This window comes from Athene noctua, chromosome 15, assembly GCF_965140245.1.
Source record: "Athene noctua chromosome 15, bAthNoc1.hap1.1, whole genome shotgun sequence".
Classification (NCBI taxonomy): domain Eukaryota; kingdom Metazoa; phylum Chordata; class Aves; order Strigiformes; family Strigidae; genus Athene; species Athene noctua.
The window spans coordinates 7,673,074-7,693,725 of NC_134051.1; the positions used below are offsets into that span (position 1 = coordinate 7,673,074).

The 20,652-nt window shown below is 37.5% G+C and overlaps 1 protein-coding gene across 1 annotated transcript in view; it reads right to left on the minus strand.

Moving 5' to 3' along the window:
- SDK1 (sidekick cell adhesion molecule 1) overlaps window positions 1-20,652 on the minus strand; it is a 416,654-nt gene that overhangs the window by 197,710 nt on the left and 198,292 nt on the right. Inside the window, exon 5 of the mRNA XM_074918870.1 lies at window positions 17,878-18,011. Within this exon, the coding sequence (XP_074774971.1) occupies window positions 17,878-18,011 (134 nt within the window). The remainder of the gene's footprint in view (window positions 1-17,877; window positions 18,012-20,652) is intronic.

Sequence of the window (20,652 nt, forward strand, 5' to 3'; positions counted from 1 at the left end):
TAATTGACCTATAACTCACCAGAGTTCCAGGCATTTATTCTGAACTTTGCACAGAATGCAGCAACAATCCTTTAGCATGGCAGTTAAATATGTCAGGATTAACATTCTGCTAAATATTCAAACTCTAATATTGTAAGCTGGGGGTTTATGAGAGGTTTTATGCAATTTGTGAATTCTGATCAGATCTGGGATGATATAAAGGGTAAGTAAAGGTCTGTCACAAATCTGTGTTTATCTCTTTGCTAAGCTGAAGATAAAAACCCTACCAAACCTAAAAGTCTGATTTGACAAAGTATTATGTAATAATTTTGGTGTACTTCTATAGTCTCTTCTCACTTGAAGTCAAGTGAAATATCAGTAACTTAAAGTAATTCCACTTAGTAGCAGGAAGACACCACCACAGGGTAATGAGACCATTAGTTTGATCACGCAGAGATGCTTCCCCCGCCCCCCCCCCACTTTCTAGAAAGTTTGTCATCATATGGGAGTTTAAACATTAATTTCTGGCTTCTAGAAATTGCAAGAATATTTTGTGATCACTAGATGTAAACACCCAATATATGCTTGGACATGTAATTGTAGATAAGACTCTGACTTAAAAATCCAAAATTCATTTTAAGCACAGAGAGGAAAAACACTCTCAGTATTAGATTCTGAATAGTACACCACAGAGCTGTCAGGCAACAGCCTCCAAAGCTCGATGTACAGTATTTGTACGACAGTTTTGACTACAAACCTCTTCCAAAACTGTCCTACCAGACATCTACATTGCACTCTGCAAACCCTTGGCAATTTTGTAGTTGCCTCAAATTGTTTTCCAAAGCAGATCTCTCCTTTTACATAGCAGTGGAATAAACACAAACTCTTCTAATTCAGTAATCAGGACAGATAATTACATCCTCTTAATTGTTTTCTTTTTCCAGCTTAGGTTCATGTTGATGGGAGATGGTAAAATTAGTTCACGAGCCATCTAAAGTTTGCTGCTTGCTGATTAAAGCCTTAATTGATTCAGAATATTTTACAAATCAATCTCTGAATTACTTCAGGATCATGGTGGCATATTGTAAAAAAGAATTCACACACACACACACACACTCCCCTCGTGAATGAGAAACATTCCTATAAATCCTTAACTGCATAAACAACTTGGTTATGTTGTTTTCAGAATTCACTGTATGCTAAATCAGAGCAAAATAGGAAAATGAGAATTACTTACAATAGTAACCTGCTGTGACTTACAGAGGATTATTACTCTTTCCTAAACTTATTTCATAATTTCTGAATGGATTGCATGCAATACATTCTGGGGAAAAAACCAACCCAACAAAAAACAAAACACCACAAAAAAACCCTGTTCCTATCTTCTGCAAAGCTCATAAAACTGTGATCTACAACCTGATGGGAAAAAAAAATGCATTCAAAGCCATATGTATTTCTGTGATTCAGTGCACTCCTTCCCTCAATCAGGATCCACACTTTTCATTGAAATTTTATATTACCTATCATGCAGCTTTGGTGAGCTTTGCATGTTTCCAGAGACTGCTACTCAGGATTCCTTTCCGAAACACAGATTTTAAAGGTCCCGTGGTGATCAAGGATGAAAAGGAGAGATATCTTCCATTGTTCTTAAGGCCTCATCAATAGGAACAACTCTGGCTCTAAAGGCAAGATCCCGCCTTTCATATTGCTGAATTTGCAGAGGACAGAGTAAGTATAAGGCAACTTTGATGCAAACCTCTTTTTCAAATCGATTGTTCAATTCAGCTCACCTTTACCTCATTTTAACCACAATTCTGCTACAGTTAAGGATGTGGAGACCACTCACAACACATTACTAGACCCTTAAAAAAAGAAAAAGATGAGCTTCTGTCATATTTCAAAAGCTGGCAGATTTCACAAAACATCCTATTTTTTACAACACACATGCTGTCTATAGTGCCTGTATTCCCCTCTGCCCTTTTTTTTTTTTTAATAGCTATGTCTGAAAAACATAATAGGATGCTAAAATGAGGTAAACTGCAGAGCCACTCAATTGTAGGACAGTGTTTTTCCAGAGACCATTTCTTCTGGGCTCAGGAGGGCCATCAGCACAGACAGGTTTGCTGTTCACACTCATTCACAAAACTTCCAATAAATCATACAGCTTATGCTGCCCCGTGAAGGTTAAATTTACTTTTGAAAATTCTTATTAAAAGATACGACTGAAACTTTTGCATCACAACTATTACTTAGGTAAATCACACTGACTTCTGATGAATATTTAAAAAAAATACCACCCAGTGAAGTATTTATGATACAGAATCTTCAGCATTAACACACAAATGAGTTTTGTACTCTCTGTCCCACTGGTATACTGTGTCATGAAGCGTGTGTAAATACTGCATTAAGATACTAAGAAGTCATCAAGGTTGCTTGCGATATTATGAAGTGAAACTGAAATGAAGTACCCAAGTCACACAAAACTGAACCAGGGTAATTTACTCATTAACACCCAACCTTTTGAAGATCGCAATAAAGTCCTGTCAGCTGACTTCATAAACCCCTACTTTAAACATACAGTCTCCTTCTCCAGAAAATAGCTTTACTTCTTTAACAGTTGCGAAATACAGTTCTGATAAGAAGTTGCCTTAAAAAAACAGTGCCTGCAAAGGCTTGCAAGGAAACAGCTTGGTGGTCATACACAGTAAATTCCTAACTCATGTGTTTTAAGTTTCACAACACAAAAATGTTTTGACAAAATAAAACACACCTCCTCTGGTATGTGCAGTGAAAGAATGAACCAAGAACAATACTACCTACCTGCATCTGCTGGCCGTAAACTCCAGATAAATAGTGTTATCTCATCCCTCTCCTTTGTGAGCACATATGCTATAACACCTCATACTGCCACGCTAATTAGAGGTCTGTCACTTCTTCCACTACAAACACCCTTTGAAAGCATTTGTAACAATCTTGTAAAAAAGATTTATCTTTATTTCATTTTAAAAATTACACTGCTTTTTCAGACTCTAAACCATGACAAAAAGCCCTCATCAAGTAGTCCAGGCTGACTATTTCCGCAGCACTGGTAATGGCAAGATACCGACTCGATTACAAGCTACAACAAAAATGCATAGCCATCCCAGACCTGTTTTTTTCAAAATAAATTCTGCATTATACCCAAGATAGGAATTCAGCAGTCACTATCAAGACTGAAAAAGGTCTGCCAGATTCCATAGTGTTTCTTCTCATTAGCCTATGAAGCGCAAATTGCCCTCTTCATCAATGAACTACCAGATCTGTCAGCCACAATTCAATCAATGGCAGCCTTCCTCTCCTCATCACATCTCATGCAAGTTGCTGTGCAATAGTACTAGTTTTCAAAGGATCTCAGGCCCTCGAGGTTGCAACATGCCATATCAATCATTTAAAAAAAAAAAAGTAATCTATATCCTTTCCAAAAAGCAAAGTGGCAACCGATAATCCAAATTCTAATCAGATGTTTTCAATTTTAAACAGCCTGCCACATTTCCTGTGCTTATATTTCATATGAGACACTTCTTGAAGAGTTACAATTTGCATGACGTCTTGAGGGTGGAAAAACATAATATTGTCGTATTCTAATTCATTGCTTCTTTCAATAGAATAAATCCTCCTTTCTTTTAAAATTCCTCCTAACTTCTTGGGTACTGTCTATTTGCATTACAAGGTGCAACTTGTCTTTCCACAGTTAAAGGGAAGTGCTGAACATCCGTTTAGACCACCTGTCCCTTAAAAACACACCTGCTGCATTGACTAGCAATGAATCAATAATAAATGTTTGAGTATTCTTTAGAATAGTTTTTTAAAATACTTGCATGGTACAAATGTTTTTGTCAAAGAGGTCATAGAACAGTTCCTAAACCAATATAGTTAGAAATAAGCATTGTTGTAATGGAATAAGAATTTTCTATCAAATTTACCAAGGGCATATCTGTAAGTGAAATAATATTAATTCAGATGAAGAATCAATATGCAAAAACACACTAACATTACAATGATCACAAAATTCAGTAAGCAGAAATACTGTCTGAAGGGGAAAGAGTTCCTCAACTGATTAAACAAATGATACCTGTACACTAAAGGTAATAAACAATAATTGCAAAACACATTTATATAAATCTTCACAACAAATCCGATGGTGTTTTACAGTTTAATAGCAGATTAAAGAGGTCAGCATGAAGTTCAAGATCAATACGATAATAATACGTTGAAGTATAAGCAACCATATAAAATTCTTCTAATTTGAAAGCATGAAATTGGTCTGAAAGTGATAAGTCTATAATCACAATAAGCACAAAAACCCAAGCCCTCAGGCTCTAAGTTCACAAGCTACTTAGACCTATGTGAACGCTTCCTGCACTTGTATTAAAACATACGTTTAAGTAAGCAGGGCTCAAAATGAAGACATCTATTTTTCAGTTTTCTCTGCCTGTATCTTTGTTTGCATCTCAAATTTCCATTTTAAATTATGGAGAAAAATGAACCTTAGATTTTTCAGGTAAAAAGATTCCCATATAACTTTGCTTTGTGAGATAAAGTTCACCAGATGAATTTACAGAATCACAGAATCATCTTGGTTGGAAAAGACCCTGAAGATCATCTAGTCCAACCATTAACCTCACACTGACTGTTCTCAACTACACTATATCCTTAAGTGCTATTTAAGTTGCTCCACAGTAATTCTTGGCCTTGTTCCAGGGTGATGTGGAAAGAAACATTTGTCATCATCATTTACAATTGGAAAAGAACAGGAAGAGATCACTGTTAATAACACAGCATTGCATGGCACAGGGGACTTGGCAGATCTATCACTGCTCAATGATGACAGCAGTGGACCTGGAATAACATTCTATATACGAGAGGAGTGACATGCATTGAGTTCTCTGTGCAGGATTTACAGCCTAAAATGGCAGACATTTAGTTCCACCTCCTTTGATACAATAGGTCAATTGAACTGTTCTACTTCTTGGGGTTTTTTGGTTGGTTGGTTGGTTGATTGATGGGGGGGAGTGGGGGGGGGGGGTGTTGGATGAGCATAGCATGTCTGCAAGATCCACTTTTTATGCATTTATCCTCAGCATATTCACTTTTCAGTTTCATAGGCCTTTTTAGCTAGCTTTTACAGACTTGATTTAATATTCATAATCACCTTGAAAAGGCCATCTGCAATTTTAATCACTCACTACCAATTACTTTCTTTAATAGCTATGACAGTATCACTCACCGTGATCTGATAAATCCACCAGGATAGCCAAAGGCAGCACTGGGTGTGCAGTTTCCGACTCAGCATTTGCAGAGCTAGAACACTGCTGGCTTTTTAAGCCTTCGCTGTCTTTACCAAGTCAGGTTTATGAGCACATGGCTTTGCAGAGTGGATTGAAATACAGCCAACATGGAATAAATAAGCAAGCTTTTCTTCTTATACCTCCCCTTATTGTGTAAGTAAGAAGTGGAGAATAAAAAAACAACCAAAAAAACCCAACCAGGCACAACCTCTCTTATCTTTCCTTGATGCACCACACTATCCACTGCAGTATTTTCCTTACACCCAACAGCAGTAAGCTATTTGTTCCCACCTTGTAAACATATTTAACAACAAATATAGCTGGACAAAATTTAATAACAATTTTGCACCAACAGGGCCTTAAAGACTAGGCAAATGGGTGCGCCTTCCTGGTTGCTGAATTCCTTCATTTTTGTCACAGAAAGCTTACAGTCCTTTAAAGATACACTATTTAACAAAGAACTTCTCCCAGATACAGGAGCTGTAACTTTGTTCCCACATTCCATAGCTAATATGATTTATCCACCATAAAAAGGCAGAGTTTTGGATTATGGATTATTTTTCAGGGGCTTAAAAGTGGAGACAATAGTCTGCACATGAAAAGAAATCAGCGTTTCTATCACCTTACAGCACAGTCTGTAGGGATAGAAAAGCCCAGAACTTGGATTACCCTGTTGTCTAACACCCCGCAGATGCAAATGACAATATGTGAAACTAAGTAGCACAAAAAAGAAGGATAACGAACGTCCTGGATCAGCAATTTACAGCTCCCACAATACAACCAAGCAGACAAGAAATCAATGCAGCTTTTGCATACATCAGGTGAAGCGATCCAGGTTACAGTCAAGTTTGACTTTCTCTTCCTATTACAAATGGGATAGGAAGGTCCAATTATTCAATATTACTTTAAAAGTCATAGCAAGTCCTTACTAAAATATTAACAAAAAACATTTAGTATTGAAAACCTTTTTAGATTTGGAGCAAAAACTGGTTAACTGATAAAAAACCAAACCTAGTTGGACAGTGTATAAGTAACTTTCATCTTGTCTACTAAACAACAGTAACAATCAAATTAAATACATTATTAGAATCTGTCTACACAAAGAATATTTCAAGTTTTCCAGATGACCTTGGGTCTCGCATGTCCTGACTCTCCAATGCTTAGGTTGCAGTTATAATCACTGGGTTTTCATTTTTTTTCATACACAGCCTATTGTCTGCACTTTCAGAATTACTTAGACAAATCACGTCTCTCTGGCAGAACGATTACACAGACATGTGAGAGGTTTCTATCCTTATTCAATTTTCCTGTTCTGTGATGTATATTGAGAAGAAATTAAAAACATCTTTAATATGAAGAGCTTTAAAAATTATAACCCTCAAGCAACCATATGTTTGTGAAAGCTTGAGATGAAAATTAGTTTTTGTAAATATGCTGGGGGGGGCAGTTCTGCCATGCAGACCTTTAGCATGGGTAATACAATCTTTAGGATATATTTAGACTTTTTCAGTAACTGAGCAAGTGCAGACGCTATTCTATTAAACACCTGTTTCAAGCATATTTAATATTCCTTGTGTATATTGTTTCTAAGACATTTCAAACTTGCCTAATACAATGACAGTTTAAAGAACACCATCAAACAGTTCCTGAATTACTGATTTGATAAATTTAAGAGCAAGTCTTTCTCATACAAATAAAAAACCCTACATGCTTCAAGTTTATCCAGTTCATAAGAACCAAGATACTCCTCACCATCTTCCTAAGCAAGAGCTTAATATCTTTTTACCATCTTGTTCACAGACCAGCCAGGACAACCTGTCTCATTCCAGAACAGTACAAAGCTGTCACAGCCATATATTACATTGATGTTTTTCTCTAAATGTGATTTTTTTTTTTTTTCCTTGAAATAGCATGTTTAAACTAAACCTCACTTCAGTAAGTTACAGATTCTTACTTTCTTGGTAAAAATCACCTTCAGTATGTTTAGCAACTTGAAATAAATGAAAATTGTACTTTAGATACATCCAACTGTGTAAAGAGGGGAAACGAAACAAAAGATTTCAAGCCAGCTACTTAAAATACTCCAGGAGCACGGCATGGCTGAATGGGACTCAGATCAAAAGGTAATGTTCAAAAGGCGTAAATTGATATGCAAGTCTCCAGTAGCTATTCCTTTTAAAGCTTCAGAATTATGATACTTACATAAACTGAAATGCAAAGCCCTTTACAAATGCCTACAAATCACTATACTTCTGTCTCATTGGGAAGTTTTTAGACAGTGCAATATGTCTTGGGTGCACATAACAAAGAAATAAACAGTTTTAGAGAAAAGATTGTTTGCCAGTCCGACAGTCCCAGGAAGTGGCCAACACTGATTGTTGCTTGACTTACGTCTTTTGAGTCGTATGATTCCTGTTACTGCTATCGTGTTATTTATATACTAGATATTAAATTTTGTCATTTTATCAGTACATATTAATAAGCTTTTCAAAGATCCCAAAGTACTTAAACTTGCAAGTATGGACAGGAACTACTACTCTCATACCAACACTTAGAACTAATTGTGAGTACAAAGAAGCGTGAGAAAATTGGTTCACTTTCCACTGCAATTAAATAGAAAAGATAAACTAGATAGAAATATTTTCATGGTAGAATGCAGTTAAGTTAGAATTGGACTATACTATCAACTTTACCATTTTTACCCATGAAAGATGATTTAATCTTGAGTAACCAATAGAATTGCTTTATGCCTGATCAAAATAATGCTTATTTCAGCAGCTTCCTTTCATCTTATTCCACACTAGAGTATTAGTACAAAAAAAAGAAAATCACTGGTCAAAACGGTAACTTCTTTGTAAATTCTGAGTATTATTTTAAAAAAAATTGTAGGTGAATCAGTGAGATTGAAAAGTCTATCTGTTTAACTATCAATACTGTTCTGTCAAGAAAAGTTTTCTGGCATTTCTCTTATGCTGGTCTTCCAACAAATCATCACAGTTTGTTCAAGATGGCATTTTCCTGGATGGCATGTATAATTGATGTATGTCACATTTTATAAAATGATTGCAAGGTAAATTCAATTTTCTCTTTTCCTTGTTTGTGTCCTCTAAGAATCTCTTATCTCCACATATCAATTACAGAGCAGTGACAGAGATAGGATACAAATCACTCCAATAAATGTAATAGCAAAAGTGATTAGAGATAGGGAGAGATTAATTGCATGTGTCAGATATAAATAAAGGGTTTAGGAAACAACCCAGGATTTTGACTGAGTGTATGTGTGTATTGCAGATCTCTCACGGACACAAAACCCCAAACCTTATAAACAGACAAGTGTAACAAGAAACTATGTGAAAATAATAAGACAGATTATAGAAACTTTAGCGTTTTCCATTTTTCAGAGCAGAGTGCATAATGCCTGTACATATGCTGAAGAAGGAACATACACTCAGCTTGGGAGCATTTCCCTAGCTTCATGAGCGAGCCTGAGTCCCCACAACAGTAGGAATGTATCAGTGCATTTGGGAGAACAATAAGGAACTATTCTTTCCATAAACCATGCATTTAAAGCTTTATTACACTTGTTGATACGACATGATGAAAATTAAGTGCCAGATATTTAACTATGTTCTGTGCTGATTTTAGCTTCTCTTCAATGGTAAGACTGAAAAAAACCCAACCAAACAACTTACAGAAATTTTATTATCTTTCCATTATAAAAACTACTAGGAGAGTAGTTGTCTGGGACAGAGGTTGCAGCAGATGCAGAAGTGCACCATGTGTGGCAATAACTACTGTCAAAAATAGTCCAGAGAAAGAAGTTGGAGACCAACCAATATTTCTGCAATTTATCAGAAAAAGCATTAGATAGATTGCTAAACTGCAGGAATAATAAAAATGAGCCAAGAAACCTCTGTGGCATCTTGAGCTTTTCTTTGGCTTTACCCAAATATTCTATCATTTTAACTACAGTTTTCCCTCTATATCAGTACAGTTAAAAGTGAGGAGAGTTTGCCTTTAAGGAGAAGAAAGGTAGAGAACTATGGAAAAGATCTGGCTGAATCTTTAAAAAAAAGAAAAAAAGAAATTTGGAGTCCAAGAATGCTGATAAATCCTGATCATCATCTGTTATTTTTGTAATGCATATAAAATTATTCTACACTGCAATACAGTATCCCTTTTGCAGTAAGTAGATAGAGTAAACCACTGAGAATATCCATCTCCACTGAAACTCCTAGCTCTAAATAAAGCTTAAACTAACATTTGTTCCAATATATCAAAACTAAATCTTTAACGCCAACTCAATTTAGTCCTCTTTGTTATAGCTATAATTGTCACTAAAATGCATTTGATTTAAATATATATACACGTAGATCTCAAAAGCATGGTTAAATTGTACTCAATCTATTCTCGAAATAATAAGAAACAAAGATCCCCATTTAAAAATTTATGTCCTTTACTATTTGATCCGATTGGAGCTACAACTGAAGAAAAAGCATCAAGAGGCACAGTATCTCACCAGAGTGTTAAAGATGGCATTTACACAGAGGTAATTTACAGCGGTAAATCCTTAAGATTCACTTTTAAATCTGAACACTTCTACAGTCTCCTTCAAATTAACTTTTTTTTTTTTAATCCAAAATGTTAAGTGACCAAAGTGAAAGGCACACATTTCCACATGAAACTACAGAATTCCACATGAAATCAGAAGGGCTAGAGCCCAGCTGGAAATTAATTTGGCCTCTGCAATCAAGGATAACAAGAAAAGTTTCTATAAGTATGTCAGTAGCAAAAGAAAGTCCAGGGATAGTCTCCATCCCCTGCTAGATGCAGGAGGAAATATGGTAAAAAGTGATGAGGAGAAGGCTGAGGTGCTTAATGCCTTCTTTGCCTCAGTCTTTAATAACAAGATTAGTTGTATTGATGAAATCCAGCCTCCACAGCCAGAATACAGAGACTGGGAGAACAACCCCCCTGCAATCCAGGAGACAGTCAGTGACCTGCTGCGTCACACAGACACACACAGGTCTATGGGACCAGACGGGATACACCCGAGGGTGCTGAAGGAGATGGCTGGGGTACTCATCAGGCCACTTTATCATTTACCAGCAGTCCTGGCTGGCCGGGGAGGTCCTGACTGATTGGAAATTGGCCAATGTGACGCCCATCTATAAGAAGGGTCGAAAGGATAATCTGGGAAATTACAGGCCTATCAGCTTGACTTTGGTGCCTGGGAAGCTGATGGAGCAGCTCATCCTCAACACCATCATGCAACACGAGGGACAACCAGATGCTCGGGCCCAGTCAGCAAGGGTTTATGAAAGGCAGGTCCTGCTTGACAAACCTGATCTCCTTCTACGACAGGACAACCTGCTTATTGGATGAGAGAAAGGCTGTGGATGTAATTTACCTTGACTTTAGCAAGGCTTTTGACACCGTTTCCCACAGCATTCTCCTGGCAAAAATGGCTGCTCAAGGTTTGGACAATGGGTAAAAAACTGGCTCGATGACCAGGCCCAGAGTTGTGGTAAATGGAGTTAAATCCAGCTGGTGGCTGGTCACAAGTGGTGTCCCCCAGGGCTCGGTGTTGGGGCCACTCCTGTTTAACATCTTTATTGATGATCCGGATGAGGAAATTGAGTGTACTCTCAGTCATTTTGCAGATGACACCCAGTTGGGTGGGAGTGTTGATCTGCTCGAGGGCAGGCTCTGCAGAGAGACCTGGACAGGCTGGAGCCATGGGCTGAGCCCAACTGCCTGAGCTTCAATAAGACCAAATGCCGGGGGCTGCCCTTGGGCCACAACAACCCCCAGCAGCGCTACAGGCTTGGGGAGGAGTGGCTGGAGAGCTGCCAGTCAGAGAGGGACCTGGGGGGGTGATTGACAGCCAGCTGAATATGAGCCAGCAGGTGCCCAGGTGGCCAAGAAGGCCAATGGCATCCTGGCTTGTGTTAACAATAGCGTGGCCAGCAGGGACAGGGAAGGGATCTCACCCCTGTACTCGGCACTGGTGAGGCCGCACCTCGATTCCTGTGTTCAGTTTTGGGCCCCTCACTATAAAAAGGACATAGAGTTACTCGAACATGTCCAGAGAAGGGCTACAAAGCTGGTGCAGGGTCTGGAACACATGTCCTATGAGGAACGGCTGAGGGAACTGGGATTGTTTAGTCTGGAGAAGAGGAGGCTGAGGGAAGACCTCATCACCCTCTACAGCTCCCTGAAAGGAGGGTGCAGAGAGCTGGGTTTGAGCCTCTTTAGCCTAGTAGAAAGCGACAGGACAAGAGGGAATGGCCTCAAGTTGCACCAGGGAAAGTTTAGACTAGATATTAGGAAGCATTTCTTTACAGAATGGGTTGTTAGGCCTTGGAATGGGCTGCCCAGGGAGGTGGTGGAGTCCCCATCCCTGGAGGTGTTCAAGAGTAGGGTCGATTTGGAGCTTAAGGATATGCTGTAGGTGGGAACTGTGCTAGGAGAATGGTTGGACTAGTTGATCTCCAGGGTCCTTTCCAACCTAGATGATTCTGTGATTCATGACAAACACTGGGCTTTCTTTCCTGGAAGTTCAGCTACAAAAAGAGAAAGTAAAAAACTTCTGTAGAAAATGGGGAAGGAAAGAAATGTCATTATTTCAGAGGGACTTAAAACCAGTGCTCAGAAGGTTGAGCTGTGCTACACTGGACTTGCCTGAGGTTCTAAGCAAATACTGGGCAATCATGTACAACCACAGCACAAAAACGCGATTTCATTTCATCCCACATTCCTTCTCCTTCCACCACCAAAAAAAGAAAAAAAAGCGTCACTGAGGCACTAATTTCACCTCAACAGCACAGACCCAAAGAGGTTAAGCGAAGTATATTCCCTTGGCATGAACTAAAAACAGTTTGACAAGTCCACAGAGCTTGCATGAATTTGACCTCAGAATAGAAATATTTATTCCCTTGTGGTGCCAGCCCATTTCTTTTCTTTTTTCCTGCCTACACCTGAAAGCTGGAACTAGCTATGAAATATTCATGCAGCAGTATGCTTCAGACATATCCATGAAGGATCCTCAACATCTGCTGACTTGAGCAAACCTTGATGGTTAATATGAAAAATTATGTGAGTGAAATGCTCTCTTCCAGAGAGGAAAATGTCTGCTCAGAATCTTCTGAAAACTGATCTTCTTAACTAACCTGGCAGAAGAATGTCAAAAGTAATATTCTACCAAATACATGGACAGGTAATATGGCATTTTCCCCCCACACTGTTTTCTAACAACGTAAAAAATATTTCATTTTTACAGATACTGAAAGTGACCTAAACATCTTGTGCTATTGTGAGAACCTTCCTTTATAACAGAAGACAAACGAAAACTTGCAGTGCAAAATCTGAAATGAGACTCTTCCTTCTGTAAAATTTATTTTGTGATACATTAAATTGAAGAACAAAACAGGCACCGACCAGAGACAAACAGGGTCCATTTAGCCTCATGTTAATGTCTGCCATAACAAAATAAAATTCTTCTTGTTGCAAGTGGAAGCTGGGCAGAACAACATGACACCCTCGTATTTTAAATTAATTGCAATGCAACCAAGCCAGGAGTTTAATTTTCAGTCCCCAACTTTTTTTTTTTCTTTTTACTGTATTTTTTTAAGCATTGCCAGTGCTCAAGGGAAAAATTTATCTTTGTTAAATGATAATTGGCTTTATTATCTTTGACTCCTCAGAAATGCTGGCTGGCAAGGTTTTGAAAATTTTCATCAATCTTGTTTTCTGTTTTTACAAAGCCTGCATCAGAAAAAGACGTCAGTCTGCAGAACACTCTGTATCTCCTACGGTTATGAATAGGTCTTGAGACTATCTAATTTACTAATAAATCTATTGAAGCGACATGCGTCTCAATATTTCACTGCTTAACAAGAAGGTCCAGAAGCAAGGCCCTGAACTGCAGTTCCAGATGATTAGTGCTGCAAAACCAATTGAAGCAGGAGCATCTAAGCTGTCAGAACAGCTTGCACATACCCACCTTTTGCAAACTTGCCATTTAAATCATTTATTGGGGGACACTTGCTCAAATTTTTCATAAATATTTCAACTTGCAAACTGTTAAAAGTTTCTAAGACTGGAACAGCGCAGCTCACAGCTACAGCATTGCATTTAACTTAACAACAGAAAAATCTCAGCAGAGCTTTTCAAACTTCTAAAGTGGTACCACAGTCTTGCCACATCATCACGTAATAAAGGAACAAGGACACCCATTGCATACATTTTGGTAAATATCTCAGTCAGATCCTTAGAGTAGTAAGAAGCTCCCTGTAATCTTTTTTTCCCCTCCCTCAAAAAACCCACCTGCTTCTTAAACTCTTGACTTATATACTACAAATCCTTACAGTTTCCTTAAAAATCTCTTAACACCCCTTCTCCCCCTTTCCCCCCAAAACACCTTCACACATAAATGCTACAACCTACAGCAAATTACTATGTATGAGTTTTGTTGGAGTTTTGTTTGGGTTTTGTTTGTTTTTTTAAGTTCCATACTACAACCACAAGAGGTTTGGTGCAGAGTTTCAGACAAATTTAGCTGGAACACATAGTATGGCCTTACTTTAATGATCCCCTCAATCTTTAAGTGTCCTGCCAACACTGGTAAGATCACAAGCATGTCACTTCATTCTCCTGACAAACCAGAGTCTTTAGGAGGAGAACTGACCATCTGTACTGAGGTGTATGTCTGTCTGTGGGAGAGCAGGCATGAAATAAAAAGCCTAAAGAATTAAAGATATTATCATAAAATCTATTGTTGAATAGATAGAAACAGGAAAGAACATTAAAGATTTCTCAGTTGTTTTTATTGAAAACTAGCATTTACGTCTAAGAAGCTTGCAACAGCTCAGGGACAGATTAATTCTCACACCCCTCTGGTCAAGTTAGGAAGTTCCAGCAATGGAGTTAATGCTCAAATCCTTGAAAACACTACTAGTGAAATTTCAACAGGGAGTAAGTTATGTATTTGAGTCAAAAAGCAAACCGAGTTTTGTTACTACTTTTGTTGCCAGACTCTTGACTTACAGATTTTCCAATTTTCCTAGCCAAAATTTTGTGGTATTTACATGAAAGCTGGGACATATGGTTAAAAAAAAAAAAAAAGCAGCTAAGATTTTCATTAGCTTAGTATACAGTTCAACTGATTTGAAGACATTTTAAATTTAGGACAACTCATACTAATTTCAGATGTGCCATTACTCCCCCAATATGCTGTCTTTTGGACATCATTTTAATTTCACCAGAGCCTGTCACCTCAGGAATGATGTAATACACTTTCAATCAGTAGAAGCCTGCCCACTTGAAAGAAGAGACCATTGGTTTTAAGCATGCTGGACTGGGCCTCATGCTGTGAGCTTAACTGATTTGGTGACCTAGACTTTTAAATCCAGACACATGGTTTTAGAGGGCAGGCAGGCAGAACACCCATGTTTAACCAAGCTAGGGACTCAGCTGTTAAGGGAAAATACTGCTCAGTATTTGGATCTTCTCACAGAGTGACCATATCTATTGGCTAATACATCTTTACTGCAAAGTGCATTTACACACTTGTAAGCCAGGCATTCTCAATGTCTGACCAACCTCAGAACGTAGACAACAGCAAACCCCAACACAGCAGAAGCAAGGCTGACAAGCTAGAAGGCTTTTTTTTTTGAAGCTGTTTTCCAGCTTCCATGAATTACGTTTGTCATCGGGGCGACGGGTGGATGGAAGACTTCATGCTGCTTGTGACTTGAAGGAGCTATGGGCTAGACTGAGAAAAAATAAAAGGTCTTTATATTTAAGCCTCAGAACCCTACCAGAAAACTCATCACAATTAGGGCTTTTAGACTGGATTTTTGAAACATGTTCAACATCCTCAATCTTATTCAACACGTATAAAATATAGCTATTAACTGAAGGACAGTTTAGTATGTTTTCTAGATGTCGCTCAAACTCCATTTACTTCCAGCCACAATTCAAGGCACTGACTTTAACCTTCATTATAAGGCCCTATAACTCATCTTGCACATAGGTCAGGGCTATACCTTTCTCCTTCTGTCAGTCTTGTATTTCAGATCAGAACAGGACCGCTTACAGCTTTCTCAGCTGTGAGACTGATTCTGCAAATGTGCTTTTCCTACAGGCTGGAGCAAGTCTGACACTGATACCCTTCAAGGAATAACAAGATACACATATCCAACACAGCTAACACTGTTCTCAGTGGATGACTGCCCTGGGAATTATCTACAGGTTTTTTTCCCCCTTTTGACCTCAATAAAAGTGGCAATATGCATGCTGAGTCATGTAGCAAGGTTGTACTCAATAATTAATATATAATCTACTCACACATAGATTGGATATTCCACTTAACTTGTGGTTTATTTGATTTTGATTAAACTGTTTTTCAATTTTATATATGTCCTAATGGAAAATGACAAGTGTCATCACTCAACATCTGACAAGATTCAGACAGTGGCAGTTCAATGTGATATCTTCCATACCTGGATGTACAGGAAACAGGATTTAACAACCTGTTTCCAACTCTTGCTGGAATTCTTTAGTACTCTTCCGAAATACATCATTTTTCTGCAACCATTTTCTGCATACTGCTTCAGGACAGTATTTTTTGCCTGATTATTTTCTGTTACTGGACCAAAAAGGTTTATTAATTTCTATCTAATGTATCACATGTGTTTCTTCCTTAGATTAAAGTTCAGAATGACCACATTAATCTCATTTACTTTACAGACACTGTAATGCCTTGTGGCCAGTGTCTTTCTTCAATGCATGCACAGCATTAATAATCCTGGATATCAAGATGCTAATTTAAAAACCTCATTGGTCAACATTAATTTTAACAAGCAAACCCATTTTTGGCTTTCCACCTTGCCTCACTCTTCATTTACTTTTATCCATTTGATCTTATTTTTCAGATTCCACATAGACTTTGTATTCATGGTATCAAGCCATTATGCTTTTTGAAGTGTTTTCGTTTCCATATGCCCGTATTACCTTCTGCTTTGCATAGCACTTCTTGTGCATGCATGATCACAGACTATTTCTAGCATTAATTAAGATATGAAATTAAAGGGGGAAGTACATTATTGGTCACATAATACAAACAATACAAATTTGCTTTAAGAATGAAATTACTAAAGTGTTAGCAAACCTTTTTATACTGTCAGAAATAATAATGTTTACAATTTACATGCCACAGTACAGCCAGAATTCAAACTGGATTTGGAATATTATTTCCACTTCAGAAAGATACATATAAAAGCCCTGAGAAGTTCGTTTAGTTTCTAAACATATCTGGGAAGAAAACACAGGTTTGTCCCTTCTGCTGTCCATTACCATACAGCTTTCAGCTTCAGTGATCCCTGATCCTAATAACAGGGCTTCCATCACTTATATAATAACAACTTTCCTTGAAATCTGGTTAGGAATTTTAGCAGAAGAAAAATCATATTTTCTTAGAAATTAAATGTTTCACAGGAACATAATGTTTTTTTATGAACTTCTGACAAAAAAAGCATACTTCCAAAAGCAATTTACCAGATTTCCTGCCCAGAAACCCAGACTCCCATCTTGTGCTATTATAAGAAAATGAGCCTTAGGGATTCTCAGATCTAATGGTATCTAAGATCAAGTGATCTTGGACATCTCATCATGCTGACTGCCCCAGACCCGAGTCTTGCATCTTCTAGAACCCCAAACCATCAGACTAGCCGGTCAGTAAAGCTTCTAGCATCATCAATAATTTACCCCATCATATCTTCCTTGTCTCTACAATCAAAAATAGAAACATTCACACAACAGCTAACATACCCCCTATCTCACTGCTACATTGAAAACACTCGTAGCAAATGCCCCCAGAAAATAAGTCAAAGTATTCTACATATAATAGAACATTAATTTCTCATACAAACCAAACACATTTACAAGAGTTACATGTGCATATTTTTGCTGAACACACGTGTCCGTGTATTTAGTGTGCAGTCATCTTTCTGACCCCATTGCTCTGCTGTTTTTCCCTCCCCTTTACTGTGAAATCTACTCATGGAATATGTCTGTAACGGTAGGCGTTAATACAATTTGCGCAATGTAAAATAATAACAATGAAATGCATGTTCCCTGGGACACTGTGATAACTCCCGGTAAAAATAATGCCACAGACTGGGAATAGACTCATTAATAAAACCGCACTCAGAAGAGCGACTTGTTTACTTACGCACAATGAAAAACAATACATTAAACTCCTGCATTAAAAAGAAATTATGATCACAACTTCACAACAAACAGCGAGGGATATCATCATGTACCTGCCTTGCACAAAATAAACCATCAGGAAAAAGGCTTTGAGGATGATTTGTCGAGGGCATATACTCTCTTAGGTCCCTCTTATTGCACAAGGAGTTCAATATGCTCCAAAACAAGCAGGGAAAGTTGACCTCCTTTAAAGTTCCAACCCTTCATTAGCAAAACTCTTTTTATTAGGGCAGACTTTTGTGAATACTGTCTTAAACCTCAGTACAACAGCAGGTTTTTCTGGAATTTGGATACTTACTTGCTACGCTGAGATGAATAAATGGACTTGTCTTGTTCTCCCCATTCTTTTCATTGACGGCCTGGACATAGTACCCTCCTGCATCAGTCAGTGATGTTGCAAGGATCACCAGCTGATTCTCCAGTGTGATGGCTCTATTTAGGAAAGAAAGAATTGCCTTGAAACCAGAAGAATGGTATCCACCAGGCAAAAATTGTACAACACTTCAGACTTGACAGACTGATACGATATTCATTGGTCATCTAAACCAAGATGCTGGGGAATCAAAACCAGCCTGATTTCAAACACATTCACAAGTAATACTTAAGATATTTGATGCCTCTGGGCCTTTTCTCTGTTTAGATTACGTAAGATGTTTATACTGACATGCAGAAAGCTACAACATATGAAACTAAAACAGTTTAAATGGCAATAAGAAGTCACACAAGAAATGGCAAATGACAACAAAGACCGATAGCCCGCAAACTGCATCATTATGGGTTGATGACAGTCCTGGCAAACATCAGTATGCAGCAAAGTCAGTTTTATTGAAAACCTTCTCAACAAATGAAAGCTAGCTTATTAAAGACTGACAGTCAGGGAATAACAACACACAGTTTAGTGAGGAAAAAAAAAAAAATCAAAGGCAGCAGAACCTCAGAAGTTAAACTTTCCGTATTTATGGCATCACTAATTATTGCAACATCACAGACAAGAACATCAGCAAGTTAAGAGCCTAATTGATATACCCAGATGTTTTGCATGTAGATAGGGAGGGAAGAGTTGTCATAATCTAAAACAGGTAGGAAAGCACAACCCTATAGTTAGCACAAGTGTAGGCCTGAAGGAGTCAGTGAATGTCACTGTATAACACAAGTCAATTCTTGCTTAGGGCTGCTACATAACAAATGCCTCTGTAAACTCCCTTCTAGGCAGCGTTACCCATTTGAACTGCAATAGGGTTGGTTACTTCACATTTTACATGTATTAGATGGTCTTTGCTTGACTATACAAGCTAGAGGTTTCATCTAGAGACAACATGTAAAAATTTAAGGGCTTAACCAAACAGGACACAGGAAGCTCAAAAACCAGATAAGAATAAAAGAACATGTAAAGTTCCAGAGAAAGCCTGTGGAGCAAAGAGCTGACACCAATGCAGACTGGGACAGGCACAAACTTGGAAATCTGAATGCACGACTTGGAGCAAGAGACTCCTACCTTCACTTATATTACTTGATGAGAAGCCCCACTGAGTTCAGCTGTGCTATTAGTCATATCCTTGAGCATAAGGTTGAAACAACATATAAAATTATTATACTGGATGAAAGAAGTTCATACATCAATAGGCCTCAAAAAGAGTCAGTGCCAAGTCAAAGTATTCACACACTAATCAATCAATAATGAACACTCCTGCATTTCTTCCTCCTGTTTTGGCATGGTGTGGTTAACGTTAATAATTCACAACTATTTTGCTTTTGAAAAAGCATTTAAAGCAATAGGGGAAATCACACATTCCTACTGTAGTATACTAGCTTTTATACATAGGAGGGAACATAGAAAATTACAGTGAGAACATAGCAGTGTTCAAAGGCTGCGTGTATTTTATTCATATCACTTCAATTTCCTAATGTGGATACAAAGAACACTGAATTTCTATAAAGCTATCTATCAGTAGATACCAATATATAAAAAGCTCTTGAAAAATATATCAGGCTATATTTTCAGTTCTGATACCAGTCATCATGCATAAGTTAAAGATCCTGTTTACATTATCTTTATTGACAGGGTTTTTATAATGAAAGCTACTAAAAAAAAAATCACAGTATGATTTCTTGCTTTATTCAATGAACCTGTACTAGCTTAATTGACTTAGAAAATTCATCAAAGAAACTGTGATAGATTTACAGAGTGCAGATGTAAAATGCAATTAATATCACATTTGATAAAGCAAATAAAGATAAAATTCCAAAACAGTACTAATAATTGAATATTAAAAGACAATGACATTTACATTCATTTCTACTTTAGTTCTAAAGAAAGCAGCATTAGAAAAATTCTTTGAAAATACTGAAATGTACTACAGACTGCTTTGAAGCCAGCTGCCACTGCACCCAAAGTTTTAAAGGTGATCCTTGAATACTGGCAAGATGCATGCTGTTACTATCTGTATTAAATGGGCAGGAAATACTTACATTTAAACCATTATACATATTATATACTGATCAAGAGCAAAGGGAATTAAAATTTATTAAGAAAATTGTTCAAAATGAAGTTTTTTTAATTACAATACACAAATATTTTTTAGACCATGAGAAAAATGTAACATTTGAGTCAAAAGTGAGTTAGTTTTAAAAATTAAAGGAACATAAGCATATTTGAACCAAAAGAGATCAGTGCTGAAGGGCTAAGCATTATAAATTACATGTTCAAAATAGTGCAAGAAGTTTGATATTCATTTGTATTAAAAAAATTAGAAAATGAAACACCTACTGAAGACAACTCTTTGGAGTCATCAATTACATAGTAAAATTAATGTTAAATTAAAAACCCCAAATGAGTTATTGATATTTTAATAGTTTTGTGATAAATGGAATGTTTCGATTTCATTAACTGAAGACAGGTATAGAGCAAGACATGAGCCTTCACAGGCTGCAGACTCTGGGACGTTTATTTAGATCAAGCATGATCTCTGCATCAAGAAAATCAATTAGTCACATTTTAAGGACTCATTAATTCCAGTGTTTCTAAACCATCTGAAGATTCATGCCCCAGCCCTTACCAGGCCTGCAGCCACTT